Source organism: Hevea brasiliensis, chromosome 8 (assembly GCF_030052815.1).
Source record: "Hevea brasiliensis isolate MT/VB/25A 57/8 chromosome 8, ASM3005281v1, whole genome shotgun sequence".
Lineage (NCBI taxonomy): Eukaryota > Viridiplantae > Streptophyta > Magnoliopsida > Malpighiales > Euphorbiaceae > Hevea > Hevea brasiliensis.
Genome location: NC_079500.1, coordinates 25,975,098 through 25,988,306, shown reverse-complemented (window position 1 = coordinate 25,988,306; position 13,209 = coordinate 25,975,098). Strand labels below are relative to the sequence as shown.

Genomic DNA, 13,209 nt, shown 5'->3' with positions numbered 1-13,209 from the left:
ATCGTTTTTATCACCATTACATGCACTATTTGATAGTTTCGACAAAAAAATACAATTTTTTCTTAAAAATGAAAACATAATTTATTATTGTTTGCTTCAAAAAAGGGAATGTGATTGGAGGGAAATTATTGAAAGAGGAAGAGTAGAAGATAAAAGGAAATTTTACCTTCAAAAATATCAAGAATAAATAAGACATTTTATATTGCTGAAAACTTTTTAATCTACATTAAGTGTGGATCCACTTAATCGCTCAATCATAGTTCTTATTAAAAAGAAAATATAAAGTGTGAAATTTAAAATAGAATATTGAAAAATAAAAACAAGGCTGTGGAATTGAAAATAACAGAGTAATTGAAATGATTAATTGACTGACTCGAGTTTGTATTGTTGATGTTGGTTGGTTGTGGCTTTTCTTGTTGCTGGCCGCCTGTATTTTATAATTTCTTCTAGAAGGCTTTGGGTCTTCTGCTTCCCCACTTTCCAAGTTCTATGCATGGCAAAGATTGCCTCTCCTTAACTCTGCTCCATAACTTCTCATTTCATTTCAACTGCCTCCATCTTATCTCATGAATAACTACCCATTAATTATTTTATAATTACTTTAAGCCTCTTAAAATTTAATTAATAAAATGGACTTTAATCTATAAAAATTAATTAAATAAATTATTGGCCTAAATTAAAATTAATTTTTTTGGTGTAAACACTTATGGATTTCCTAATACAACAAAAACTTTATGTTCAATTGGTACGCCACTGAGAAAATACTTTACCATACATTTGTATATTTCTAATTTGTATTAACTAACCATACATTTAAACTGACTAATTATAGAACCTATAACTTTGGTACATAACACCCTATTATGTCAAGTTGAGAATAGGAGCCCGTAAGGGTGAGCATTTGGTTAACTGAATCAAGCCAAATTGAATTTTTAACTAACCAAGTTATTAATCAACTTTAAAAATATTAACCAAACTAAACTAAACCAAATTTAAGAAAAAAAATAAAATTAACCAAAATCGAGAATATTCAGTCAATTATCAATTATAATCGAACTAACAAAAAAAATATTTTATATAATTAATTATTCAATAAAATATTAATAAAAATATATTTATATTCTTTTTATTTATAAAAATAATAAATATAATTTAATATTAATAAGATAATAATTATAAGTTAAATATTATTATAAAATCATAAAAATAATAATTATAAACAATATAATATTAATAAGATTATAATTAATATATTAATTAATTGAAATTCGGTTATTTCGATTAGTTCGGCTACTAAATCAAAAGTAATCGAATCGATAATCAAAAATTAGAAATTTTTATTATTACTAATTGAAAATCGAATCGAATCGAATTTACTCTTACCGAAACAACCAAATTTCATTAGTTCGATTCGGTTATTCGATTGTAATCGAATAATGCACACCCTTAAGACTCAGGGTTTACCATCCCTTAAATTGCAGGAAAAGACACCGAGGTTGAGGAGATCCTTGAAGTTTTCGGTTGCCCATGGGTCAATGGCGGATCCAACTTTAAATAAATTACTTATTTGTATGACTTACATTAATTTAGCTGCTCTTTTCTTCACAAGAAAATATTAATTAGATTAACTCAATTTTATTTTATTAAATTTTTTTGTGTTAAAATTTTAATATTTGATAATTAATTTAAAATTTTTATTTTTGATATAAATATTTTTTCATACATGAACCCCAGAAAAATTTTATTCTAAATCCACCGCTGCCATGAGTTCCGGGTGAAATTTTGTCAATTTAAACACACCAATGGGAAAGACCAAGAGTTGTTGGCCAGCAATGTGATGTCAGTTTTCTGAAATACTTCTCCATTTGCCAAAAATCGACTGGACAAACATAAGTCGTCTTTAGGTCTCTATGACTGGCCGGCTCAAATGAAAGTTAACATCATGAGGAACATGATGGTGGCCTTGGATCACTGATCTGGTTAGCAATTTTATCAGAATCATGCCAAAAAGCACAGTAGGCAATTTTTTTTTTCTCTATGAAATCCTACATTTCTGGCGACGATCAGTGATGAGGTTGGTCCTGTTGGGTAACCTAAAGGAAACGGAGCTTATTGGTGGTCATGGGGTTTCTGGTCGGTGTTTGGAACTGCTAGAATCGAATGGGTTTCAGTGGGTTCGCGGGCCAAATGGGTGACTCGTCAGTTTTTCTTTCAACAAACTACTGTTTCACGTGTTGTCAGCTGTGAGGAGGCTATTGAAGGGATTGGGTTCATTGATCAGTGGGTTTCAGACGTAGTAGAGAGGGGAAAAGCTAAGGGAAAAACTTGGTGTGATTAAGAAAAATTCTTAAGAAGTGCTAGAGTATTAAGATTCTTCTCAATTAATTAGCATTTATGCTTTTAGTTAGGCCTCTGGGACGTTTAATTTTGGAATAATTATCCAAACATTTCAATTTTAAAGAAATTTTATTTAAAATTGAAATTCAATTTATGGAGAATTTGATTTTAAATATGAGAATTTTGTAAAATAAAATTCAATAGTGTTCTATTAAGCATTCATAAATACATGTCTCAAGTGTGATGTTATCAATTGATCAATTAATTTAATTTTGATTAAAATTTCTCCAAAATTAAAATATTTAAATAATTAATTCAAAATTAAAACATTTAAATAAAATTACATATTAGTACAAACATTTGGTTTTTAGTCCCATTAGCATTTTAGTTAATAGATGAATTTAATGTCTTAGGGTTTCAAAGAACTAAATGCATGTAATGCCTTAGTTTCAAGACGTCCATTGCATCATGTTTAATTACTTTGGCCTTGGTTCAAAATACTCTATTTGTTGTGAAGTATATTTTTTAATACGTACACTTATAGGAAACTTACTTCCTAGGAAGTATGATATAAATTAATTTATCAGGAATTAATTTATTTTTAAATTGTAAAGATAATAATGTTCGTAAAATAATTAAAAGTGTAATAAATTAAAAAATAAAATGGTAAATTCATTATATTTAATTAAGAAGAGTAACTTATCAAGTTTTACCTAAGTTACTTCCCTTGCATAAGAGAAGTTAGTTAGTTTAATAATGTAAATTAAATAAGACTATTTTAGGCACTCCACATGAAGTTCTACTTTTTTTAGTTTACTTATCCTAACCAAACAAGACCTTTATTTATTAGTAAAAGTTTGTAGTCTTTCACATAAATATCTTATCTCTTAATGTCAATGAAGTAAACAAAGAGTTGGGTTCAATGTCTTATTCTAAGGAAGTTTCCTTATTGGAAAAGATTTCTCCTTTCTTTGTTCTGTATTTTCTTGGGTTTTCTATCTATTAAGGTTGGATATCAAAGCAATCTATTTACTAGATTTGTTCGTCTTTCTAATACAGGAGGCTATTGAATTAACTAATGTGTTTCCTACAATGTTCCCACACAAGCCAGTGAATTCCGAGACTGTGTTTTGGAGATGTGGTTAGGCAATGAGCGCTATCCAAAAAATACATTTAGAAAGATAGGAGCAACTCTTGATGATGAGTTTATTTTGCCAACATTAGTGCAGTAGCAATGCAAAGTAGATCTTATGCCGTTCCTGGCAAACCCTCTCGTCAGCTTTTACTATGGATGATATAGTACACACTAAAGTGAAATCAAAATGAAACCAGAAATAGTATACACCATTAACAACTCTAGCAACATGCACGTCTGATTCCATTCTTAATTGTGGGTGTTACTGTGAGCTCTCTAATGCCCTCAAACCCAGTTGTATACACACAAATTAGCAGTACTTAAAACACATTACATCCCTCTCTCTTTCTCAAAAAAAAAAAAAAAAAAAAAAGAGAAAGATGATGAGATAAAGCAACATGGTTCCTCAAACTATCATCTCCCAAATCATTAAGGTGTGGCAGCAGAACATGAGCAAGTTTGGCTTCCATTTCTCCTCTAGGCGTGGCAGCAAGAGCTCTGTTTCAGCTTGGCTTCTACAACTTCTCCACCTTTCCTAAGGAATGGGACTTCTTGATGCTTTCTTTCTTCCTTCTCATTAGTAGCCTCCGAAAAAAACCAACCCCTCCTTGTTTTTTACCAGGTACAATAGCAAGAGCTCCGACAGCAATATTACCAGACTTTTGCTTTGAATCAAATTTTGCTTCTGAAGTAGGTACCAAGAAACTATGAGTACTCAAAGCATTACCATTATTAGAATGGTTTTTCGCTTCTGTGGTGGGAGATCTGAGAATAATTGCCTTAGTTTTATCTTCAGCCAGCATTTGATCACGCAATGAGAATCGCCTATTCAAGTTCTTATTAATGGTGGCAGTTGTGGTGGAACCATTGGTATTGAATACTTTGTCAAACAAAGCTGCTTCCCTTGGTGTAGCCAGTGCCTTTAGTTGTTTTCCAAGGTTAAGGATGGTCTCTTGGCATTCAGCCAACTTTAAAGAAGCTGCAGTGATCTCCGATCCCTGTGAAAGAAAATACCATATTTAGAATAAAAAGTATTTTATTCTTTAATAAAAAAAAAAAAAAAAAACACTATTTCCTGGTCATTTTGTGTATTATATGCAATAAGGTTGCCGAAATGAACACAATAAGATCAGTATCTTACATTTTGGTTTTGCGCTTCATCTTCATTTATGCTGTAGTTCAGAGATTCCTTCTTTGCAACACTGTTAAAAATTCAAGAAAGAAAAAAAAATCAGAATTCTCTCTTCCATCAAGAAAGGTTTTGCTTTTTCATAGTTTGCATATATGGGATATGAGAAGAAAACAATATTAACCTTTCTAGCTGGAGTTGAAGCTCTAGGCAAGTAGCTTCTAGTTCTTCACAACAGTTGCTTTTTTCTTCCAGTTCAACTTCCAAAGATGTGAACTTCTGTAAGACCTCATTCAATTTTGCTTTGGCAACTGTAAGTTGAGTATCAAAATCTTCATTGATTGTCTTCTGATTTTCCATCTGCTCTTCAATCATTCCTTTGGATTCTCGCGTAGCTTCCAGCTCCATTTGTAGACTTTCAATGCTTTGTTCTGATTTCTGAAGTTGCATCATTAAAGTTTCATTCTTTTCAGCAGCAGAATGAAGCTTGGTCTCCATTTCTTTTTTCCCAGATTCCATATTCTTCAGCTCATCTCTTAATTTTCTGATCTCTTCTTGCAGATTACACTGTCCAGAATTCATTTGAATTGAATTGTATTGCTCATGTAAAGAAGCAACCGATGGCAAACTTGGTGGTTTCTCGTTGAAAATACAAATGGCATTTGAATCCATCAGTGGAAAATCCACAGCAACTCCAACTTCATTGTCACTTTGCGATTCACTCCTACTGAAATGCTTTTTGATCTTATCTCTTGTTCCTGAAGCATCTTTAGGTGTAACACAGTTGTTCACAATCCAGTCTAAAGTAAACAACAATTCTTCAGCAAAACTTTCAAGACCAGCTTTTCCATTCAACAAAGAGTTACAAGTAAGAATAAACCGCTGCAGAACAGAGCTTAGTTCAGAACTCCTCCACTGAAAAACATGAACAAAATAGTCTGCAGACACTGAGTGTGAGGAACTTCCTTCCCTCCTTGACACATTATCTGTTGCACCATTGCAGAGTAGAGGTCTTGGGTTGATTCCTTCGATCAGCTGAATGATCTTGCCAATTGACTTGCTCAGATTCAATTGGCTACCTTTTTTGCTTGTTTCCCTAGCAGAGGTTTCAGCATTGGAAGCTTCATTCAATGGATGAATGAATGAAGATATGTTCGGAGACTTCCAAGCAATGCAACTTCTATTGTTGGATTCCACCGAATGCTTGGACATTGTTGTTGTTTCTGCTTCAAAGACACCTGGATTATTTATATAACCCAGAGCTATTTTGATGTCATCAAGAAGTTCAGTTAGACTTTGTTTTGAAATACGCTGTTGTTTAAAGATTGCATTCAATACCTCTTGAAGCCAATCAAAGGATTTATCAGTGGAAACATCTCTTGAATGCACCTCCCTTTTGTCATTACAGCCAGAATGACCTTGAACTACTGGAACTAGTTCCTTACCAGCTGAGAGAGAGTGATTACTGCCTCTGGAAGGTGTTTTTGCAGAAACTACAGCTAATTTCTCCATCTCAACAAAATCATCCATTAAACTAATGTCTGAAACTTCAAAGGCCTTACGATCTGATGGACTCTTGTGTTTTGCATCTCTGAAATGTTCCAGTTCTGACATTAGAGCATTAGCCCATGATCCAGAAGAGCTAAGTCCATCGTCACTGCCAAAATCAAAACCTGCAATTGGATAGAGTTCACTTGATACTGGACTGCACTTTGCCAAATCCATATGTTTCTGACTGCCAGAAAGCTCTATAAGCTGAGTCTCAACCTGTGACAACTTGGAAGCTGTTTGTGAATACCTGATCCTTGAAGATCGGAGTTCAGTATTCTTCTTGGTCAGTATTTCCTTGAGAGTTCTATTTTCTTCTTCCATACCCCGTAGTTGCTCAATCAGGAAATTGATATTCTTAACAGGAATTTCAGAAGATTTTTCCCCAGTGGTGTCCCTGAGAACCAAATCTCTTGTAGGATTTGGCTTTCTCCTCAACTCTATCGGATCCTTTCCTAGCATCTCAACTTCATTCTTCATCCTCGTCAAAGTAGCAGGACCTGGAAGTTTTTTACGCATTAGTATTCGGAGTCTCTGGCATTCTGCTTCTAAATTTGAGATTTTCTTAACACTTTCCAAGTGTTGCCTGTGTGATGCTTCAGCAGAGCGACGTGTGTATTCCAATTCCTCGTTGCGAACCTCAAGCTCCTTCTCAAGCATGTGAAACTCATACTTCAGAAAAGTATTCTCTTTTTCTGTGGTATCTAATCTAGCCATTAATGCATCGAATTCTGCTGCTGTCTGAGAAGCACGTTTATGCAGTTCTTCCACCAATTTCTCTTTGAGTACAATAGCCTTACTCAAATTTGTGTTCTCAACAGCTATATTGGCAAGCTTTTGGCTTGTCTCTCTCAACTTATCTTCTAATTTTTCCTGTGCCTTCTCAAATTCACTTTTTGCTTTTATGACAGCATCTTGTATCTTTTGCTCCTGTTCCTCTTGCAAAGAACTCAGTTGCTGCATGCATTCCTTCAGTGCAGCATCTGAATTAGCTAATTTTTCATTTGCAGCTAATCTTTCCTTTAAAGCTTCATCTAGATCTTTTCTCAGGCACACTACTTCTGCCTCCTCCTGGCCTACAAGGAAATAATACATTTGTTGAAGTACCCAAATCCAAAGACCAAGTACTATCAAAATTTATTTACAAAAAAACAGAGAGGAAGCATTATGGAAGGGAGAAATCTTAGGAAATCACCTGCAACGTCTTCTTTCAACAGCTTTTCTTTTTTGATAACAAGATCATCTTTGGCAGAAGAATCAAGAAGCACTGAAGCCAACTTCTCATTCAAATTTCTTACAGGTCTACCAGCTCCTACTTCATTCCCCATTTGAAGCTTTTGTGCGTAAAATTAATTTAGAGAGAGAGCGAGAGAGAATCAGTAAGATCTAATCTTCACTATCAATTAAGAAAAGTGCACCATGAACCTGCTCTTACCATTAATTACTACTGGAAATTGAACAACAACAACAGTAGAGATGCAAGCAATTTTAAGGGGTTTCAAGTGAAGAAGAAAGAGAGATGAATTATGTTGAAAACTTGAATTGGGTTCAACAAGCTTCTGTTACCTCTTCATCAATTCCTTTAACAGAAATGCCAAACTTGTTTGTTGCAACGATTGTCTTTTGTGAAGATTTTTTCCTCCAAAGCCAAGACTTGTTGTCCATGGTTTCACTCTACTTCTAACAACAATTCAGAATTAATAGTAATCAATAGAAAGAAACCATTTTTATGAACATTTCAGTTACAAAAGCAAAATCAAACAGCATTAATAGAATACAAATTACCTTTCATATGATACAACTATTGACTTCAGGAACACATGCATTCTTCAGTTACCACATTTATATTAAAAAGATTCATTTACAAAGCACAAAAACCAGGACTTATGCTTGGGAGATGAACAAAACCCAGGATGAGAATGGGAGCTGATAAGAAACAATCCATAGTTTCACAGAACAATGAGATATGGAAATGGACCACTAATGGCAACAGGAAGTCAGATGCATTGAAAGCATATCACTGGTGCATGACACGTGTGCACTCACACAATACAGTAAAAAATATAAGTGAAAGAAGAAAGTCCATGATCTTGTGTTCTGATTTTAGATTGTGTTGGTAATCATTTTGAACATTTGGCCTCCATTCAAGTGTCAGGGCTATTAATTTAAGAAAATAAATTAATACAAAAATATTTACTTAATTAAAAGAAAATATTTACTTAATTAATAAACGTTAATTTGTGAATTTTTGATAAATTTATTGAAATGTAAAAAATTTATAAATTTATAATATAAACACATCCATTAGTCCATCGATCACCACTGGTAATCACCATTGGCTGATGATGACCAATGGTTGCAACACAATTTACTATTCTATTTTTTTTTTTTTTTAATTATTAAAATCAGGTAAAAAAAAAAGTATTATCAAAGTAATGCAATGTGAAAACAATTGACCAAAATAATGTGCCATACAAGAAACCATCGATGTGAATGGCATTTTCTTAAGCAACTTTCACTTTTCCAATTTAAACAGAAAATGCCAACGAGGATGGCTTTCTTGGCCAAAGCGAAAATGCCACAAAAAAGCCTGTCAAAGTGGCGTTTTCTTATGCATTTTGAGACATTGAACAATTTTGACTGGTGATTTTTTTTTGTTTGTGTTAGGGAAAAACTTTATTACTTCTACAAATCCATCCCTATGTCTTCACAAATTGATCCTTGATTATTTATATTTATTTACAAAATAATTAGACTCTGGACACATGCATGCAAAGTGGCATTTTCTAGTAAACAAGAATTTGAACACATGTGCATACAAACATGAAGCCAGATGTGTATGTGGAACTGAGATATCAAGGGACGGAAACAGAGTTGAGGTTGTGGGCAAATGGAGATGAAAATGGAAGTTGAGTGCTCGTCGAAGATGGGAGCGTGTTGAGGTGGTTCCACGAGAGAGGGTGGAGAGATGAGAAAAGGAACAACATCAGGATGCAGGTAGTGAAGGAAAAAATTAAATTAAATATTCTCCGGTGACCCATCTCATTAGAAATTAAATTAAAATTTTCATTTTCATTTGAAATTAAATTTTATTTTTTATTTTCATTAAACATTAATATTTTTTTTATTATATGTGAGATCCACTTTATTAAAAATGATATTTTATTAGGTATTTAATGTAAAATCAGCAGCATATGAGTATGGGTTAACAGTGTCAAGTAGGGCTTGAGTGGGCTGGTCCTAACACAAAAAAGCCAATTCAAGTGGGATTTCAAGTGCTACTCCATCTAGGTTGTTTGCTTTCTTTTGTGGTTAGGTCTGTTAATAAAATTTGCATTTTCTTGCGAATATGAATTTGCATTGGCCATGAAAATCCAAAAGCCTCCTTGTAAATCTTGTTTCTATGTTCAGGGAGAGAGACACGGGAGGAGAGAGGGAGAGAGACATCAAAGAGAGAAGGAGGGGGACATTGAGAGAGAGAGAAAGGAGCAGAGGTAGGGAGAGAAAGAAATAAATAATGATAAAACTATAATAATAATAATAATAATAATAATAATAATAATAATAAGGGATTAATTTGTAAAAATATAACAATTTATTTATATATAAATATAAATAATCAGGTATCTATTTACAAAATTATAGGGATAAATGTGTAAAATATGAAGCTTCAATGAGCTTGCCTTAACACTAAAAAACGCTAGTCAAACTGATGATTTCTGTGTCTCAAAATTGTACAAGAAAATGCAACTTGAAGTGGCCATTTTTCTTGGTCCACCAATGGTTCATACCAAGAAAATTCCACTTGTTTATCTTTATTTCTTCTCCAAAGAGCAACATAATTTTGGCAATTTGTTTTGATTTTGCATAACTCTGATAATTTACTTTTTTATAATCTAAACATTTTTATAATATTATAAATTAGGAAAGAAATTAACATCATCTGAAACACTCTAGACACTAAAAAACAATTTCCCTTTACTTTTCAGCCTTACAACTAAACATTGAAAAATTTTTCTTAAAATATATATATATTTTAAATAAACATAGTCTAAATAAAATTTTTGGTTAAATCCTATAAAAGTTTGGCAAAAGTGGCGTCAATGAAACAAAGCCCAAATTTGATGATATTGTTAATACAAGACTATACAGAAATTTAGCACCCCAAAAGGAAAAAAGCCTCTAGTGAAATTAACCCCAAGTACCACTATCAAATATTCTTGGATGCCATACTCCGCCATAAGCTTTTAGATTAACCGATTATCAATTCTAGAGCTTTTAAATAAAGAGTTTATTCAATTCTATATAATAATCTTTTTGACATCAAAACTTGCTGGAGATGAGAACTTCAGCTTTTAGGCTATAATGTATGAAACAATATGTCTCTCAAAAAGCACTGTATTTATACAAGCTAGTTGACACTTAAATAAGCCAAAAAATTCTTGAATTGCCAATCCCCAGGGCCATTTTCAACTCACAACAACTCACAGTAGATTGTTTTTCTAAGTGCTTATGAGTTGTAAATCTTAATATATAGCACTAGCAGTGTAGCTAATCCACAACATGGCTCATCATTTCTGTTTCTTCCACATAGGCTGAACTTGCTAAGAAAAGAATATGATTTTCTCTAGAAAAATATTAGTATGGTTTTATCTAATGTGAAGTAATTGTTTTCAGAAAAATTAATCAGAAGATAATATCTTGAATGAAAAGAAAACGAAAACTGTAGAGACAGAGTAGTTCATAGTTCTCACCATGGCCTATCTAGCTAGCTTAGCAAGAACTTGCCCTCATCAACAGTAACCAAACAGAGCATCCACCATTGTTTCCCTCGTCATCAAGCACCTGAAATGAAGATAGAGAAATAGAGGGAGAGAGAAAGTAAAAATGAAGCAGAAGAAGCTAATCCTTAATGGGTCTAAGGACACAGGACTAAGAAAGTAAGAAGAGTGTCCAAACAGAGACCATGTTAAGGACAGAAGTCTTTGCATAGGATGCTATGCTACTCCTCCACCGACAACAACCTCAGAACATTAATTATATGAGAGAGAAACAAAAACCCATCAAGAATTTCATGGAAAAGAAAAATATTTTACTGTGAAAATGGCCAATGGAAAAAGAGAAAGTACTGATGGGACTGCGGCTGGCTCTTGTAGCCATCATTTTCAGGTTTCCATTTTCTTGCTTTGAAAATGCTGGATAATGGAGTGGAGATGATCACGATTTGCTGGTCCCTCAAATGGGCGTGTAATTCACGCTTTTTCTGTTATTGAATGCTGAGTCCTCAGCACGCGCGTCGGCGCCTGGCAGGAGTATCAGAGAGTTCGGATTGGCACTCTAGGCTATATTAGAATATATGAAGAAAATGATGACTCAGATATTATTTTTTATTTTTGATGTTGAGATTTTGTGTTTTTTGAGGGTTATTTATTTTTTCAAAATTTTTTTTATTTTTTATATTTATTAAAAAATAAATTATTATTTCAAAATAATTTTTATTTATTTAAAAAAATTAAAAAATATAATTTAACTCATTCTCAACTTATTATTCAGTTTAATTCAAAAAAGTCAATTTAAATTTAATTTAAAAATAAAAAATTAAGAAATTAAATTTATTAATTTTAAAATTTAAATTAAAAAATCAAAAAATTTAATCTTAAAAAATTAAACTTTTCAATTTTAAGGTTAAATAAAAAATTAAAAAAATTTAACCTTAAAGTTAAAAAATTGAATTTTAAATAAAAAAATTTAACCTATAAATTTTAATTAAATTAAAATATTTAAATTAATTTAAATAAAAAATTAAAAATAAATTAAATTAAACTTTTTAAATAAGTACTTGGATTAAATTTAACATTTTACCATATTAAAAAACATATGTTAAACGTGTTTGTTGAGGTGCTAAAAATATTAATCGATAGAAATGTTTTAATTAAAGGAAAAAGAAATAAAGATTTTTCATGGACATCATTAATCATATTTAATTCTTACAAATCACTGATGACGACTAATTATTAATGGTAATTTAATGATAATTAAAATTCACCATTTTTATGTAATTTTTTCATAATTAATAAAAATAAAAAAAATAAAAAGTCATCATAGTTTAAAAAAATTTAAATATTGTTAAAAATGTAATTTAAAAACATTATTATTTTAAAATTTTTGAGATTAAAATATATTAAATTAAAATTTAATTTCAAAAACATCTAATACACATTTTTAAAATATTATTTTAATAATAATTCAAAAATAGAATATAAAAAAAATGATATTATCAATCAATTATTTAAATATGAAATTTCAAATTTGAATTCTAATTAAAATTAAATGATGGATAACTACTTATCACCCGAAATTAATATATATATATATATATATATATATATATATATATATATATATATATATATATATATATATATATATAAGTAATTATGTATAGTTTAACATTTTTATAAATTTATATTTTTAAAAGAAAATTAATATTAAACAAATATTTATTATTGTAATTAAATAACAGAAATAAGTAATTTTTACAAATAATCATTTTTCAGAAAATATATTTTCAAATAATATTTCCCATAAATAAATAATTTTGTATTTAGAATGAGTTTTTGCCTCTTAACACTTTAATTTTAATATGTAAATGTATTTTTATCATAGTATAAAGCATTACAAGTCTGATCTCTTGTGACTAGAAGAATGATCAAGTCATAGGCAGCATGTATGTGCTACATTCTATAGATTTTATTTTATTTATCTAACTTATATAACATAATATTAATAATTTTAATTTTTATATTTTTAAAAAATAAAAGTGCCAAGATTTTAAATTAATTATATAAAAAATTCTCTTCTAACCATTAAAGAGGGAGAAAAAAGTCTCAGTAAATGTTTTTTTTTTCATATTTTTTATACAATTTTATTTCATACTTAAAGTAAAACTTTCACTTCAACCTTTCTCAATTTTCAAGATGTTCCATAAAGAAACTCACACAACGGCTTTATTTGGATAAAATGTCTTTAAGAAAAGTTGAAAGTAATGTGAGTGATGCTT

General features: G+C 30.9%; 1 protein-coding gene across 6 annotated transcripts; it reads right to left on the bottom strand.

Moving 5' to 3' along the window:
• Positions 1 to 3,649: 3,649 nt before the first annotated feature.
• LOC110662222 (filament-like plant protein 7) lies at positions 3,650 to 11,550 on the bottom strand. 6 transcript variants are annotated; one of them, XM_021821133.2, is made up of 7 exons: positions 11,279 to 11,550; positions 10,904 to 10,994; positions 7,716 to 7,829; positions 7,345 to 7,483; positions 4,786 to 7,225; positions 4,614 to 4,674; positions 3,650 to 4,470 (listed from the first exon to the last, which is right to left on the bottom strand). In XM_021821133.2, exons 3-7 carry the CDS (start codon positions 7,812 to 7,814, stop codon positions 3,988 to 3,990), a joined length of 3,222 nt encoding a protein of 1,073 aa, XP_021676825.2. In that variant the 5' UTR covers positions 7,815 to 7,829; positions 10,904 to 10,994; positions 11,279 to 11,550; the 3' UTR covers positions 3,650 to 3,987. The 6 variants fall into 6 exon arrangements, with proteins under 6 accessions (XP_021676825.2, XP_058007487.1, XP_021676824.2 ...); XM_058151504.1 differs by having other exon boundaries at positions 7,716 to 7,826; XM_021821132.2 differs by lacking the exon at positions 11,279 to 11,550 and adding an exon at positions 11,115 to 11,255.
• Positions 11,551 to 13,209: the final 1,659 nt, after the last annotated feature.

Coding starts and splice junctions, on each gene's coding strand:
- LOC110662222 (XM_021821133.2), bottom strand. CDS start 7,814: ATGGACAACAAGTCTTGGCTTTGGAGGAAAAAATCTTCACAAAAGACA. Junction 7,226..7,344: donor GTTGAAAGAAGACGTTGCAG/GTGATTTCCTAA, acceptor ATTTCCTTGTAG/GCCAGGAGGAGGCAGAAGTA. Junction 4,471..4,613: donor ATGAAGCGCAAAACCAAAAT/GTAAGATACTGA, acceptor TTTCTTTCACAG/GGATCGGAGATCACTGCAGC.